This window comes from Pan troglodytes, chromosome 10 (assembly GCF_028858775.2).
Source record: "Pan troglodytes isolate AG18354 chromosome 10, NHGRI_mPanTro3-v2.0_pri, whole genome shotgun sequence".
NCBI lineage: Eukaryota > Metazoa > Chordata > Mammalia > Primates > Hominidae > Pan > Pan troglodytes.
This window is the reverse complement of record NC_072408.2, coordinates 70,682,276-70,698,774: the sequence shown is the minus strand read 5'-3', so window position 1 is coordinate 70,698,774 and position 16,499 is coordinate 70,682,276. Positions and strand designations below refer to the sequence as shown.

The window sequence follows — 16,499 nt, the reverse complement described above, 5'->3', positions numbered from 1 at the left end:
TAAGCCCTTGTCTGCTTAAGATCATTTCCAGGCCGGGCACGGTGGCTCACGCCTGTAATCCCAGCACTTTGGGAGGCTGAGGTGGGCAGATCACCTGAGGTTGGGAGTTTGAGACCATCCTGACCAACATGGAGAAACCCCGTCTCTACTAAAAATAGCAAAAAAATTAGCCGGGAGTGGTGGCCCATGCCTGTAATCCCAGCTACTCTGGAGGCTGAGGCAGGAGAATTGCTTGAACTCGGGAGGCGGAGGTTGCAGTGAGCCGAGATTGTGCCATGGCACTCCAGCCTGGGCAACAAGAGCAAAATTCCGTCTCAAAAAAATAAATAAATAAATAAATAAATAAATAATAATTTCAAGTTGGTTTTCTGACTTGCAACTGAAAGAATATTGACTAATAGCTGAAATATTCCAGTAAGCTGTGGAAAATAGACATCATACTATGGTGATTGCGATTGGAGCACGATGAGGTTGACTCACACCAAGGTAATGTTAAGAGTCCTTAAAAGGGCCAGGCGCGGTGGCTCACGCCTGTAATCCCAGCACTTTGGGAGGCGAGACGGCCGGATCATGAAGTCAGGAGATTGAGACCATCCTGGCTAACACGGTGAAACCTCGTCTCTACTAAAAATACTAAAAATTATCCGGGCGTGGTGGCTGGCGCCTGTAGTCCCAGCTACTCGGGAGGCTGAGGCAGGAGAATGGCGTGAACCCGGGAGGTGGAGCTTGCAGTGAGCCGAGATCGCGCCACTGCACTCCAGTTTGAGCGACAGAGTGAGACTGTCTCAAAAAAAAAAAAAAAAAAAAAAAAAAAGAGTCCTTAAAAGGGCCAGGCACAGTGGCTCATACCTGTAATCTCAGCACTTTGGGAGGCTGAGGTGGGCAAGTTACTTGAGGTCAGGAGTTCCAGACCAGCCTGGCTAACATGGTGAAACCCTGTCTCTACCAAAAATATAAAAAATTAGCTGGGTTTGGTGGACCACGCCTGTAATCCCACCTACTCGGGAGGCTGAGGCAGGAGCACCACTCGCACCAGGGAGGCGGAGGTTGCAGTGAGCTGAGATGGTGCCACTGCACTCCAGCCTAGGAGACAGAGCGAGACTGTCCCCTCCCAGCAAAAAAAAAAAAAAAAAGAGCCATTAAAAGACGCTTAAAACATATGCTTCTAAATACAGATGACAAAATATAAATTCTTGGTCAATGTGGAGATGAAGCAAGTCTGGTATACAGATAGGAAGCTATTAAAAAAACAATAAAATAAATAAAAATTAAAAAGACAAAGACAACAGGAAGCTATTGTTTAATGACCATAACAAGTCAAATAATCCTTATTCATAACTGATAGTAAATAGATAACTGAGTTAAATTACAAATGCTTTTTAATAATGAGTATAAACCAGATTGCAGGGGACGTCTGGTAGAAAGACCACAGGTTTGTCGTTAACAGACCTGAGGACAGCTCTTGCATTTCTACTATTTGGTATATGTGAACTTAAGCAAGTTAGTCCTTACTTTTCCCTCATTTAATTATCTGGCAGATAAAAATATCTGCTTTATATATCTCATTGGGTTGCTTGGAAAAAATAAATAATAACAATAAAAGCCAAAGGATGAGTTATATGAGACTGTTACATCCTAATGAAATTAAGTTTTTAAAAAAATAACTATTTCAGTGGGGTGTGGTGGCTCATGCCTGTAATCCCAGTGACTCAGGACACCGAGGCAGGAGGATGGCTTGAGGCCAGAAGTCCTAGACCAGCCTGGGCAACACAGCAAGACTGCATCTCTAAAAACTAATAATAATAACTATTTTACTTGAATTTTTTCTCATTCGTAGACACAACTACGAAGTAGTGAAGCAGTGAAGTTTTACCCTACCTGAAAATAAATTATTTTTTCATATACAAAATGCCCTTTAGACTGTATTAAAAAACACATAGAGAATTCTTACAGGATGAATATTTAGCCTTTCAAAGAAGCTTCTAAATACAAATGCATACACATTTCTGAAAGTGTAGCTGAATTAAAACCACAGCTCCTCAGCTTCATGAAGCACTGGGCAAGGAAAGAGGATTAAAGACAGTGACTATTTCAATGCACTGAAAAGAAAAGGGTTTTTTATGTTTAAGTTTTAATTGATTGATTGATGTATTATTATATTCTGTAGATGGTCTTTATTCCCCCAAACAAGTTTTAATTTTCCCAGAGTTCTCTCACAGGTGTAAGCTGTATTATTAATGTCCACAGGATAACTGATACCATGGTAATATAGTTGGGTTCCCGCCCATGTGCTGCCAATATTCATAAGAGAAACATGTTCTTGGAGGAAACAGAAAAATGAAAAAGTAAGAAAGCTGTTGACATAGAAACATTTCAATATGGTTTTAAATAGGTTATCTGGGAGAACAGACATATTAAATACATCCCTCCAAAAGAATAAATTCTATTATGTAAAATTTAACTGATTGCTTCTAAGATAAAGAGAGTCCAGGAAATGAAATGAGAAAGTGAGAAAACCTCACAACATCAGTGACTGTCAGAGTTTACTACAGGTTGAGGATCCCTAATTTAAAACTTTGAAATGCTCTAAAATCTGAAATTTTTCGGTGCCAACATGATGCTCAATTTGGATTTCGAATTTTTTGGATTAGGGATGTTCAAAGAGAAATACTCCAAAATTTGAAATCCAAAACACATCTGGTCCCAAGCATTTCAGATAAGAGATATGCAACCCATACCTGCCAGACTGGGTACTAAGTACTTAACTACATTATTTCATTGAGTCATCTAAAAACAACCCTAGACTTTATTGTTCTTTGGAAGACTTGGAGAGAGGATTCAGTTGTAGAAGATCTCACAGATAGTTAAGTGTGTAACTCCCAGACGTTTGACTCCTAAACCCAAGCTTTTAACCATTAGGTTATCATACTGCATTTGCTGAGAGCTTTCTATATGCCAAGTACTATCCTAGGCACTTTCTATTATCTCACTTAATCTGTGCAAGGTATTATTGCCTCAACTTTAAAAATGAGGAAACTGATACATAGAGCAGTTAAGTAACATGCCCAAGGCAATTAGGTTGGTTTGTTTTTAAAGACTTCAGGTTTTTTTCAGAGCAGTTTTAGGTTCCCACCAAAACTGAAAGGCAAGTACAAAGATTTCCCATATCCCCTTCTCCCCATCCAAATGAATAGTTTCTACCATTACCAATGCCTCACACCAGAGTGGTACATTTGCTGAAATTAATGAACCACATTGACATACCATTATCACCTGAAGTCTAGAGTTTTCATTAGTGTTCATTCCTGGTGTACATTCTATGGGTTTGGACAAATCTATAATGACATTTACGCACCATTATGACAGTTAGGTTTTTAAGCCAGGTCTTTCTGACTTCAAAGCTTGTACTCTTAAAGGCAGAATCAGAATGCAAGGAAAAAAGAAAAAACTAAGAGAGAGAGATAATTTGTGTGTGTGTGTGTGCACGTGTGCATGTGCAAGAGAGAGAGAAAAAGAGAGAAAGAGAGAGAGAGTGACAGAAAGCCTTATTCCTCCCAAATTAACCAAGGAATCACCTGGAACTAAAGCTGTTTCTACAGTGCAAGACCTTTCTCTAGCTCAGTGCTTCTCAAGCTTGGCTGCATGCTAAAGAATCCTGATGCTCAGTCTCTGCCCTAGATTCACTTAGATAGAAAGCAGAAAGTTCTTGACTTTATGAGACTCAATAGTTATTTAATAATACCAGTTGACTACAGGTGTCAAGGGTAACTGTTGACTTAATTAGGTTTACAGATGTAATAATACACAAAACTAAAGTTGACTCCAAATGTCTTTGCCAACTCAACAGGATAATATTAAATGCGGAATATTTTGTTCACCTTGTACTTCTCCAGGTCAGAAGCATAGGAGGAGACGGCCCTAGAACTTTTTGGAAGTGATAGGCATATAGGTTAAATGCCCATCCTTTTCGTGACCACCTTCCCTCTTGCCATTTTTAATTTATGAGTTCAATACTTTCTTCTCTGGTCTCTTCCTTTCCTAAGAGATTTCAAGTCAATTTCCATTGATCATAGTCCACCTGAGTCTAATGAATCAAATATTTTTATAATAGATTTTATTATTTTAGAGTACTTTTAGATTCACAGAGAAATTGAGCAAAAAGTAACAGAATTCCCCTATTATACCCCTTCCCGACCACCCTCTCAGTTTTTCTTCTTATTATCATCTTGCATTAGTGTGGTCCACAAGTCCATAGTTTACATTAGGGTTCACTCTGTGTGGTACTGAAAACATTAATTTTTAACTGGCCTACAGTGATCATGTATTCTGCAATAGTGCATTAAATCATTGTTTACAAAATAAATTACAACCTGCCCAAATACCGGTTAATAAAGATTGCCCTGCAATTTCTGTGTTCCCATGTTATCTTTTTCCTAAACAGGTGGGGGAGCTAGAAAGCAATATTTTAAACAGGGAAACTTTTTCCTTATTACTTCTCATCAAGACTGTTTATTTACTCTCTATATACGGTATACATATGGTATGCAGTGGTACATAGGCACATGCTCTGCGAAGAAGTTTGAACCAGTAAAAAAAGAAATCAAGAGTCAAAAAAAGGAGTTTTCAAGCTGGCTAGCCTAGGACACAGGAAGGTGTGCTCTAAGCCAGAAGGAGAATAGACTTCCTAGTTTTAATGCACTCCATTTGGATTTCTCTACCCATTGAGGGAATGCAGTTGCTAAAGTTGCCAGTGGGGATGACTTTTATAACTGTTCTTTTTTAATTTGGGTAGGTGAGGAGAGAAAAGAAAAAGGAAATACAGCAAGACTACAGAAGGGTCAAAGCCAGTGGTCATTGCCTCTAATACCCCAGCAGCACGTCATGTGACTCTCCCCTGCCTCCTGGACCTAAATGTCCTACCAGGGCCCACAAGACTGCCATGGAGTCACCTTCTAGGACAGCTGCTGCCCTGAGTATGCAAACAGCACCATTTGATACATGCAAAGCAAGAACCCATGCTGCTTAATCCAGTTATTCTCGTTCACCCATAGGGGCATTCCCAATTCATGGCCAAGTCCACCCCTGAAATCGTCCAACACTTTTCAAATGCTCTTTTATTTCCTGCCAGCTACATATGGCCTATGAGACTGGCCTGACAGAGCCAAAGCAGGGCTGTCCCGCAGCCAGTTGGCAGCAGGTGTGGCCACAATCTGTGGCAATGAAGACAGCACTTCAGCGAAGCGGGCACCTTCCCCAGACATGACTCCCTGGAGCCAACTGAGAGCCTGGGTCCCAGGACCAGATGCTCTTTAATGCCAGCCGTCAGCCTGCAGCCAGAGACCAGCGCCCAGGGGAAGTTTATCCAAAGCACCGATGTGATGCTTGTTGTAGTTTCTTACTTCAGTTCTTGCCTAGATATCATATCCAGTGTTTCTCCCTTACAAAGGGCCATGGGCTATCCTTTAAACTAGCACATCTAAAAGCGAGGGCACTGAATTCATACTGCGTTTATATAGGAAAAGCTACTATAGCTGGCTTGCTGAAAGATTAAACTGAAAATTAACCATGAAACACAATGAGCATTAAAGTTTGAAAAGTATTATAGGTGTTCATACTGAAGTGAAATGGCACTAACTAAATGGTCATGAAGGTGTCTTTCCTTTAGACAGAGACATAGATTTACTTACCCTCCCATCTTGCAGTCCCCAGTTCCACCTTTCCAGGCTCTTACATACTTGGGATTGGCCCACAGGGACACTGGGTTAAAGGTTCCACTTGAAAAATAAGGTCCCACTGGGCTCAAGAGTACAAAGAGCAGGGCTTTGGTAGGTTTCTTGACTCCAAGAGAAGGCTGCAACAAAGTAGAAGTACATACAACTGTAACTTAAAATGTGGACACCAGTCTTAAAGTCTAGAATAGATTTATATCTGTCTCCCAGAAGAAGCCATTGAATGACAGGAGCTATTACCATACTTTTAAAATTGAGTTACACAAAGCCTAATGGTTTTTAAGAAGGAAATCCTGAGAATGGAGTACATACATTTCATTTTGCTTTGCTTTCTGAGTTGTTAGGATTTTAGCAAAAAAGCTAGATTTGTCCATTTTTGTGTGTTAGTAGGGTTTTGGAGGACAGACATATTTCTAACAACTATCTATATAACACCTTTCAAGGTTGCATGATTGGGAATTGAGAAAGGGGAGAACCTAGACATGGTTTTAGTCTTTGGGGGGTAAAATATAATATTTACTTCTCTAACTCGTCCTTCTGTTTCATAGCCTAAGTGACTGCTTCAGGACATGGCAGGGTCTTCAGCAGGTGGTAGGTGCAGGGGAATGTGTCATTAGCACACCTGCCCACATCAACTAGCAGGTAGCAAGAGTGCAATTTCAACAGAGGGATAAGTACTGTTAAATCAAGTTTAGCCTACAGCTGCCTCATTACATTTTAAGCTCAACTTAAAGGTTTCTTTGTACATCATGAACTATAACCTAAGTGGACATTATAAACAGACGGTAGCCTACTCTTGTGCCAATTACTGAGTTTTGGCCAATCAAACGTGGCCAACTGTTCAAACCATGTTCAAATAAGGCAAACGCTGAGTTATAACCAATTCAGCTGTTTCTGAATCTCTTTTCTGTTTCCTGTATGTCACTTTCCTTCCTCTGTCCATAAATCCTCTTCCACCATGTGGCTGCACTGAAGTCACAGGGACTACTCTGGATGGGAAGGCTGCCCGAATTGAGAATGGTTCTTTGCTCAATTAAACACTTTTAAATTTAATTCAGCTGAAGTTTTCTTATTTAACAATATCTTCAAAAAAACAGGGAATGAATGACTTATAAATAACAAAGATAGAAGACCATCTTTCCCACAAACACTGTAAAGCCAGAAGCCCACAATGCAAAATCATGCCAATTCCTCCAGCACAAGAGCAGTTATAAGTAATTAGGATTCATTGTTTATTAAGGAAGAAAACTGAGAGACCCAACGTTTTGAAGGCTACATATTAAGGTAGCAATGATCACTGGGCTATCCTCAGCAATTCAAGACCACATGAAGTAAAAAAACAAGGCAGGACTATTAGGTTAAGAGCTTCGGGACATAAACCACTTGTGTCCAATCTTCACTAGAGCCTGGTCTACCTGGATAGGAATGGGGATCTGTCAGGAGAAGAGAGAGAATCTTTACAATAGAAGACTCAACTTCAGCTGATTTTGTGGCTCTGTAATGTCTCTTGAGAGATATTTTTATCTGAACTTCAATTAAACTTCCCCTTACTACCCATTGCCCCACCATCCCTCACCCACTGCTCAACACTCAGATCACCAAAATCAGGCAGGTAAAATATTCATGAGCACAAAAAAATGTGTTTACACAAGCGCACACCAATGCCATCTGAAAGGCATGTCACCTTAGGAAATGGGAAGGTAATTTCATTAGCATTCCGTGGGAACATGACGACCAAAGGGCCTGGGTGGCCACAACAAACCTATGACGGTTGATGGAAGACTATGTTAGAGAAATCCGTCAGCAAGCAACAACAGGTTTTGATTGTTAGCTTGTGTTTGTTCTTTAACGGAGACTGAAGATTAAAGGAGGACCATCCTACCAGTAAAGGATAAAGCGCCTTAAAGCTTCATTTGCCTTTTTGGGTTTCATTGTTTGGGAGGAAAAACCTAAGCATAATACACACACCTGCTTTTCTTCCCAGCTACGATAAAACTTAACCATCTTATCTCTGCACTTTTATTTAACCTCTCAGTTAAGAAATGACACCTTCATTTCATGGGTGCCTTGAAGCAGAATATGTTAGATTTTTTAACAAATCCTATGATATGGTTTGGATTTGTGTCCCTGCCCATATCTCATGTCAAATTGGAGGAGGGGCCCAGTGTGAGGTGATAGGATCGTGGGGGTGAATTTCCTCCCTGCTGTGCTTGTGAGAGTGAGTGAGTTCTCCTGAGATCTGATGGTTTAAAAGCGTGTGGCACTTCCCCTGTGCTCTCTCTCTCCTGCTGCCATGAGAAGGTCCTTGCTTCCTTTTCACCTTCTTCCACTGTAAGTTTCCTGAGGTCTCCCAGTCATGCTTCCTGTTAAGCCTGCAGAACTGTAAGTCAATTAAACCTCTTTCTTCATAAATTACCCAGTCTCAGGTAGTTCTTTATAGCAGTGTGAAAATGGACTAATACACCCTAGTGATGAGGAATTTAGAGAAGCTTCTCAACATAATTTAGAGATATAATATGCTGGCATCGTCTCAATAATTTACCTAGCTTCTAAGTTTCTGAATAGAATAGCTTATTTGTGGACAAGCTAATAGCATTTTAATAGCTATCACAAAAATGGCTGGGACTTTTTTCACTCCAAACTAATGTATTTTATGCAAACTACATTATACTAAAAGAAGTAACAATAACGTGTTATGAAAATTTTTTCCTGAAATAAATTTCCCCTGGTTCATTTTCTTCTCCTGATTTTGACAGGTAAATTTGCATTTTATTCCACTAGGTGGTAGTATACAGAGCACAGATAGAAAATGGAATAATTCTGTACATTAAATCCATTTCTAGAAAAAAGGTCTTGATAAACCTCTAAGTAATATTTTTATTCTTAGCAAGCAGGTAAATTATAGACTATAACTTTTCAATGCTGAGAGAAAATGTGTTTATGTATACTAATACTTTATTTTCTGCAATTTAACCAAGGTCAATTCACGTTTTACAAGTACTTCAAGTACTGGTATTGATCACAGACTAGTCACCTTCATCCTCAAATGATTACTTACACCAATTCATTGTCTTTTCATGAATAAAACTGTGATTTCACTGAAAATGGTCACAGTGCTTTAAGACAATAAATAAGATCTAACACTAGGCAGAAAGAGAGGAAGACAGCTTTATGATTGGGTCTGTTTCTATGCTTAGGAGTCATTATTTTTTTCTATGTTTCAATTATCCCTTCTAGCCTGAAAAGCAATCTAAATTCTGTGCTACTGTTAAGAGTATTTTACCATGAACTGTTATACAAAAAAAAAAAAAAGGTAACTGCACTCATATGTTTATCACAGCCCTGTGCACAATAACAAAGACATAGAATCAACCCAGGTGACCATCAATGGTGGACTGAATAAAGAAAATGTGATACATATAAACCATGGAATACTATGCAGCCATAAAAAAGAATGAACTCATGTCATTTGTAGCAACACAGATGCAGCTGGAGTCTCTCTATCCTAAATGAATTAACACAGAAACAGAAAACCAAAATATCACACGTCCTCACTTATAAGTGAGAGCTAAGCATTAGGTACATATAGACACAAAGATGGGAACAATAAACACTGGGGATTCCAAAAGAGGGGGAGGGGAAAATTGTTTAGAAAAACTACCTATAGTGTACTACATTCACTACTTGGGCAATGAGATCCTTAGAAGCTAAAATCTTAGTATCACAACATATACCCATGGAACAAACTTGCACATGTAACTCCTGACTCTCACATAAATTTTTTTTAATTAAAAAAAGTCAATTAACTTGTTTCACACAAGAGTATTTTATTATATAATATTAAACAACTACAAGCAAAATCCCATGATGATAAGTTCAGTCATCTGATTAAATAAAGCAAAAGCCACATAAATAATGAGAACATATGGATGACAATAGCTGATGAATTGTGTAAGTCAATTTCGATGAGTCACATTCCTTATAAACACTTTAACACTTTGGCTTTTTACTCTACTAGCTTCCTGGAATATTCAAATACATGAGGAATTAAAAGGGGCTTTAAAAAAAAATGAAAAATGAGAAACATAAAATTTCAAATGCAGCATATTTAACTTCTCAAGAGACCACATTGACTTTAAAGCTGAAATGATGATGTGTTTAAAAAAATAAAGACTTTTTTTACTTCACAAGCTATACCTCACAAATACATGGCAAATACATATACAAGGGTTTTTAAATACATGGATATTTTGCACAGAAGGACAAGACACTGAGTGTGATGGAAAATAAAAAGACATGTCACAGAGAAAATCATCACTTTCCTCTGGGTCAGTCAGAAATTACTTTATCGAAAGGCAGGATTTCAGAGGTGATTTGAATGACGGCAGGAAAGAGCTCAGTGAGCTGAGAAGACTACTATTAGCCTATGTTTTGGCCTAGAAGGCAGAGAGGCACAGCAGCATGTGCAGGCTTGAGAATAATTCTGCCTAGGCAAGGCAGATGAGAGGCAGAAGAAATAAGATAATTGGAAAAGACAGAAGAACATTTTCCCTAAAGCAACACAATTTTTTTAATTTGAGGAGTAGCCTGTTTTCTTTTTTAAAAAACTACTGCCAGTTGTTTTGAAAGAAGTTTAAATTGTTAAAGGGGAAAATAGTAAAGAATACTAGACTAAGGGGTGCTGCAAGGGAGAGCTCAGCGGTCCATACAGGGCTTGAATGCTGTGAGGGTCAGGAAGGCGAGGGCACTGAATTCATACTGTGTTTATATAGGAAAAGCTACTATAGCTGGCTTGCTGAAAGATCGAAAAATAATAATAACCCCCAATAGTATGCATTGCTTTTTGGCTCCAAAATATTTCACTGTCATTATCTCATATAACAGAACAATTCAAAAAGTTATAATTCCTATTTTTAGGTTGAGGAAACTGAGACTTCAAACAAACAATTTGCCCAAATTTCATGGTTATTAAGTTCTAGTTCTTCTCTTAATCCAGTCATTTCATACTTTACCAAAGCTTGAAAAAAATATTCATAAAGTACCCAAGATCTCCTTACTTTAAGAGAGTTCAAACTGGTGTCTAGCTTTCTTCCCGCTGAGCCTTCACCCATAGTGAAACACAGCAGGGATACCTCTTAGGGACCTGCTGAGTGCCCCCCGCCCCTGAGCATAAAAATAAAGGAACATCTTGAGTTCCTTCAAGAGAAAGTCCAGTCATCCTGCTAGCCTTGAGAAGTAAATGAGCAACTTGATAAGCAAAAAGGGAAACAGTAGCTTAAAATAATCACCAAGGAAGTCAGAGTCAGAAGATGTTTGGTTTCCTATAGAAACTAAAGATAACATCTTAACAGATGTCCCAGAGTTGTTTTCAGAACCTGGATCCCTGTCAAATGGATCCTCCAGACCACAGATACGAGGGAACTGAGACAACTCTGGACACACTAGCTATGAGGTAGCCCTGCTCCGCAGGAGCAGTAAAAAAAAAAAAGAAAGAAAGAAAGAAAAAAAAAGAAAAGGAATTGAGGACTGAATTATCACCATTCTTTGTTTTCCATTTTGTTTTTTTAGATGGAGTCTCAAGTCTCGCTCTCTTGCCCAGGGTGGAGTGCAGTGGCGCAATCTTGGCTCACTGCAACCTCCGCCTCCCAGGTTCAAGCGATTCTCCTGCCTCAGCCTCCTGAGGAGCTGGGATTACAGGCGTGCACCACCACACCCGGCTAGTTTTTGTATTTTTAGTAGAGATGGGGTTTCACCATGTTGGCCAGGCTGGTCTCAAATCCCTGACCTCAAGTGATCCACCCTCCTCAGCCTCCCAAAGTGCTGGGATTACAGGCGTGAACTACCACGCCTGGCACCATTCTTTGTCTTAAATTTCTTTCTGAGAAGTCTGGAGGAAGTCCGCCCATGGGCCAGACCTAACATTCCTTTCTGCTGATTCCATCTTTATTTTTTTCTTTTTCTTTTTTTCTTTTTTATTTTTTTTAGAGACAGAGTCTTGCCATGTTGACTAGGCTGGTCTTGAAATCCTGGCCTCAAGTTACCCTCCTTCTTCAGCCTTTCAAAGTGCTGAGATTACAAGCATGAGCCACCACACCTGGCCTGCTGATCCCATCTTTAGACAAATATCCCCTTCCTTAAACAATGTGCAAATCAGAAAATATTTGGATTTACCTGTAACCTGTAAGCCCCTACTTCAAGATTTCCCACCTTTTTAGGCCAAACCAATATATGGCTTCCATGTGTTGATTGATGCCTTTGCCTGTAACCTCTGCACCTTACATGTAAGCCACTGTGGAGTTCAGGTCTTAAAGCATGAGCTCCCTGATTCTGTTTGCTCGTTGGCCTGCAAATAAACACCCTCCTTTCTCCCACTGTAAAACCCCGGTGTGGATGATAGACCTTACTGCACTGGGTGAAATAGCCTTCACCCTCTACACACCCCACGCTCAAACCATACTGAACCCCTTCCATTGCTCCTCACTTTCCTACTTCCATATGCTCTATTGCACTACTTCCTCTGCCTGGAACACTCTCCTTCCAATGCCCTCCTATTATGGGTTGAATTGTGTCCCTAAAATTCCTATGTTGAAATCCTAACCCACGATGTGTCTGTATTTGGACATCGGGCCTTTAAAGAGGTAACTAAACTTAAATGAAGACATGAAAGTGAAGCCTTAATCCATAGGCCTGCTGTCCTTATAAGAAGAGGAAAAGACACCAGAGATAGCTCCCTTGGCCAGATAGAGGAAAGGCCCAGAGAGGACATAGGGAGAAGGTGGCCATCTACAAGCCAGGAGGAGAGCTCTTACCAGAAATCAGCTTTATGGGCACCCTCATCTTGGACTTCTAGACTCTGGAGCAGTGAGAAAATAAACACTTGTGGTTGAAGCTGCCTAGTCTGTAATATTCTATTATGGCAGCCCTAGCTAGCCACAGGATAGAATGCAGGCCTAGGAATCCTACAAATCTGCTCTTCAAGCTGGCCCGCAAACTGGTCAGTTACAAACTTTTCTGCAGGTCCCTGAAACAAAAACTGGATGAAGTTTCCCTCTCGTCTTGTTTTATGTCCTTGAAAGCTTGACCTTGTAACCACGTGGGGGTACTTTCTCCTGATTTCTGCCATCCAGAGGGTGTGAATTTTGGCGTTCCTGTCAATTAGTCCTAAAAATTATCTTGAGCAGTTAAAAGCCTTTGCAAGCTCAAAATTGGCTGCTCTAGGCTCCTACTCAGAGGTGCAATGGAGACTGTGCAGTACTGCAGCTCAGTAACTAAGGCTTTGCTATTTCACAGTGGTGGCCTGGATTCAATTCCTAGCTTCGGGAATGCGTCCTTTCTGGTTTGATATCTATGTGACCTTTGCCATTTATTAATTATCTTCCCCTCATGAACAACTTCTGACTCCGTGTCTTGAATTTTCCTTTCTCTGAGCTATGTTTGGAGGTTCTAGATCTTGTAAAAACTGCTTACCACCTCTTTGAAAATACCTCCCACACCTGTGGTTAAATCATAACCTTAGTTAAGGCTTATTGGTTTCACCTGGGAGGTTACTTTTGGTACAGTTCAAAAGCCAGAAATATTAGCTGTTTGTCCTGGCTAGAGTCTGGTAATAAGAGATTTGGTTAAAAGTCAGCTTAATTAAAAGTGATGTCCAAGATTATCTATCTATCTGGCAGGTTTTATATTGATTTTTTTCTAGATAAAAGAAAAGTTTTTTCTTCTCAGTCAACTGAATTGTTTTTCTCATTTTGTTTTCTTGCCACTCTTGATGCCCACATTGAGAGGACCTAAGATCATTTCTAACAGCCTGGGCTTCCTTAGAAAAAACTGAGGAAGGACCACAGCCTCCATTTTGGGAAAAATCTCTGTTTTCCTCATGGAACCCCAGGAATTGAAGGCAAGCAAATCCCTCTCAAAATCCAAGGCATTGCTCTGATTTGCATTGTGTTACCTAATGTTTTTTACTTGTAGGGGTATCAGAAATTACTTTGCATTATGGGAGAGCTTTTAACCTTGGTGTGTAATAACTAGGCAGGAAATATGCTTTAAGGGAAGGCTAATAGCAGTTATAGGGGAATACCCCACTCTGTGCACGTTTGGATCAGAGAAGCATGCTCTTGGCCACCTAGAAGGTATGGAAACATTCTTCTATACCTTCCAAAACTCCCAGAGGGGATGGGCTGATTCCCTCTTTTTGGGATCCAGAATCCAATATAAAAATGAGATCTGTAATTTTGGGGAATCTGTTTTGCCTTCTAACTGCGTCTGTTTATTAGGCCCTAGAAACTGCATGTTTTCCTGGCTCTGTCCCCACGTTGCTCCACCCTGAAGCCAGTAATCCAATTAAGATTCTTAAAAGCTGGCAAATGAAAAAATTAACAGCTACTGGGTCTTCTGTCTGTCTGTGTATTTTTGTGTGTTGTATGTGTGATATGCATAGAAAAGAGCTCTAATTAATTGGCTTGAAAAATAAGCACTTAAATTGAATATTTTGTCAGAAAAATAAAAACTTTAACACCTTTTAATTCATGGGACTTTAATAATCTTTGGGAAATAAAGAGAATCAAATATATTGGTAAAATAAAAATGTCTTCAAAATTTAGACATCTGGTCTAAATTAGGTCAGATTAAATTAGATTTGCTGAATGCTTCAATGCCATAAACTGCTTCTTTAACTTGATAATTGTTCAACTCACCTGCTTTGGAGCCATTAGATTCTAGATAGGGCCTGGGGACATGTGGAGTTGGCCATGCCCCCTAGCTATGCTGGAAAGACTCAGACCTTATCTGCACTTCTGTCTGGCGTCCTAGGCTCCACACCTGGTACATAATTAAAACCACTTACTTATCAGACTTTTCACCAAATATAAAAGTTGCTAAGAGTTAACATTGTAGCACATGTAATTGAGGCTACCAGAGAAACAGTGTTACCTGCAAGGCGTGTAAGGAAAATAGAATGTGTTTTTGGTAAAAGATTATAAGAAGGCATGGGAATGTGGTCTTATTGCCTAGTTTACAGAGTTAAAAGATTGTTTTAAGTTACACAGAATAAAGCTAAAGGTTTGAGCAAGTTGTGGGAGGTCAGTGAAAATTCATCTTGTAAAAGAAATTCTGTGTGTTAAAATATTAGCTAAAGGGTATTATTCAGTTTTTCCATAAATAGAACATTGGAATAAAAGCACAACAGGGTTTTCTTCGAGCATTAATCTGCTCTTTAACAACAACAACAAAAAATTGTAAAGGACTACAAAAGGTTTATGAGAATCTTATCTCATGGTAAAATTGATTAAGATTGAATAATTTGTCTACAAGGTTTTCTTAAGAATTGGATTTGACATTTATTAATGCAAAGATGAAATTTGGCTTTCTCTCTTGAACAAAATTTTCATGTAATATTAAAAGATCATGGAAGATTTTTGTTTGCCTTTTGAATAAACAACAAAATAAAGAAGAAAAAGTGAGACATTGTTTGGAAAGCTGTCTTCCCTCTATCAATGAGTAAAGGATTTTGCTTGCTGGGCGCAGTGGCTCACGCCTGTAATACCAGCACTTTGGGAGGCTGAGGCGGGTGGATCACGAGGTCAGAAGATGGAGACCATTCTGGCTAACATGGTGAAACCCTGTCTCTACTAAAAACACAAAAAAATTAGCCAGGCGTAGTGGCGGGCGCCTGTAGTCCCAGCTACTCCGGAGGCTGAGGCAGGAGAATGGTGTGAACCCGGGAGACGGAGCTTGCAGTGAGCGGAGATGGCGCCACTGAACTCCAGCTGGGCGACAGAGCCAGACTCGTCTCAAAAAAAAAAAAAAAAAAAAAAAAAGGATTTTGCTTTTGGAAAATCTTTGTGTTATCATTTTGGCTAAATAAATGACTTTACAGTGACCTGGGATTCGATTTTATAATATCAAGTGTTTTAAATCTTTGATATTTGACAAACTTTCCAAAATCAAATTCTATATTATGCCTTTTCCTGATCTGGTCAATACTTTAGATATGAGGTCCCCTAAAGTCCAAAAATGACATATTTGGCTTACTTGGTATATTAAAATCATACAGGAAGCACTGTCAAATATGAAATGGTGTTTAGCTTTCTTTGGGTTGTATTTGTATAAATATGTTATTGGTATGTGCTCCAAAATTATGGGAAACTCCTAAATTCTGATATGACTTAGTTTATGTTATCAGTAATAATTATAACTGTTATGTAAAATTGTTGTATGCCACAGAAGTAACCAAAATTCCAGTCAATTGTGTCTTTAACCACGGCTTTCCTAAGACTTTATGTTATCCACAGAAAATTGTTGTCTTGTTTTGATCCTCTTTAAAAGATGGTTTATAATCAGATAGAGGGCTCTTAAATGCAGGTTTCTGAAAAATTTTGTAAAGTGTGCCATTAAGATAGGAAAAAAACTTTCAAGAGTCTCCCTTGGGAAACTAATATGTTCATAAATATTGAGCAAACAGGAATTAACAGCATGGACTAAACTAATAAAAGAACAAAATAACCTTCTAGTGACTTTTTGCTTAAAATGTTGCTGATCCTTTGTTTCATTTTTCAGAGTCAAGAAACCTTTTTTTGAGCTATTTACAGTTGTTAAAAATTGAGTAAATTATACTCCTATGAGAAAACTTTGGAGCATATTTCTTTCTACCTGATTTCTCAAGAATTTGAAAACTATTTGTGAGTATTCTTAACTTATGGCAGCATAGTAATTTGCATATGTGCAATAAAAATCTGTTTTCCTTTGTAACAGGACACAATTAGAGACACTGCC

At 39.1% G+C, this 16,499-nt stretch overlaps 1 protein-coding gene across 5 annotated transcripts in view; it reads right to left on the bottom strand.

Moving 5' to 3' along the window:
• Positions 1 to 16,499, bottom strand: part of BCAT1 (branched chain amino acid transaminase 1) — a 137,024-nt gene that overhangs the window by 32,712 nt on the left and 87,813 nt on the right. For all 5 annotated transcript variants that reach the window (XM_009425724.5, XM_009425725.5, XM_001143074.8 and 2 more), the window contains one exon: positions 5,688 to 5,851. In XM_009425724.5, coding sequence (XP_009423999.1) covers positions 5,688 to 5,851 — 164 coding nt within the window. The remainder of the gene's footprint in view (positions 1 to 5,687; positions 5,852 to 16,499) is intronic.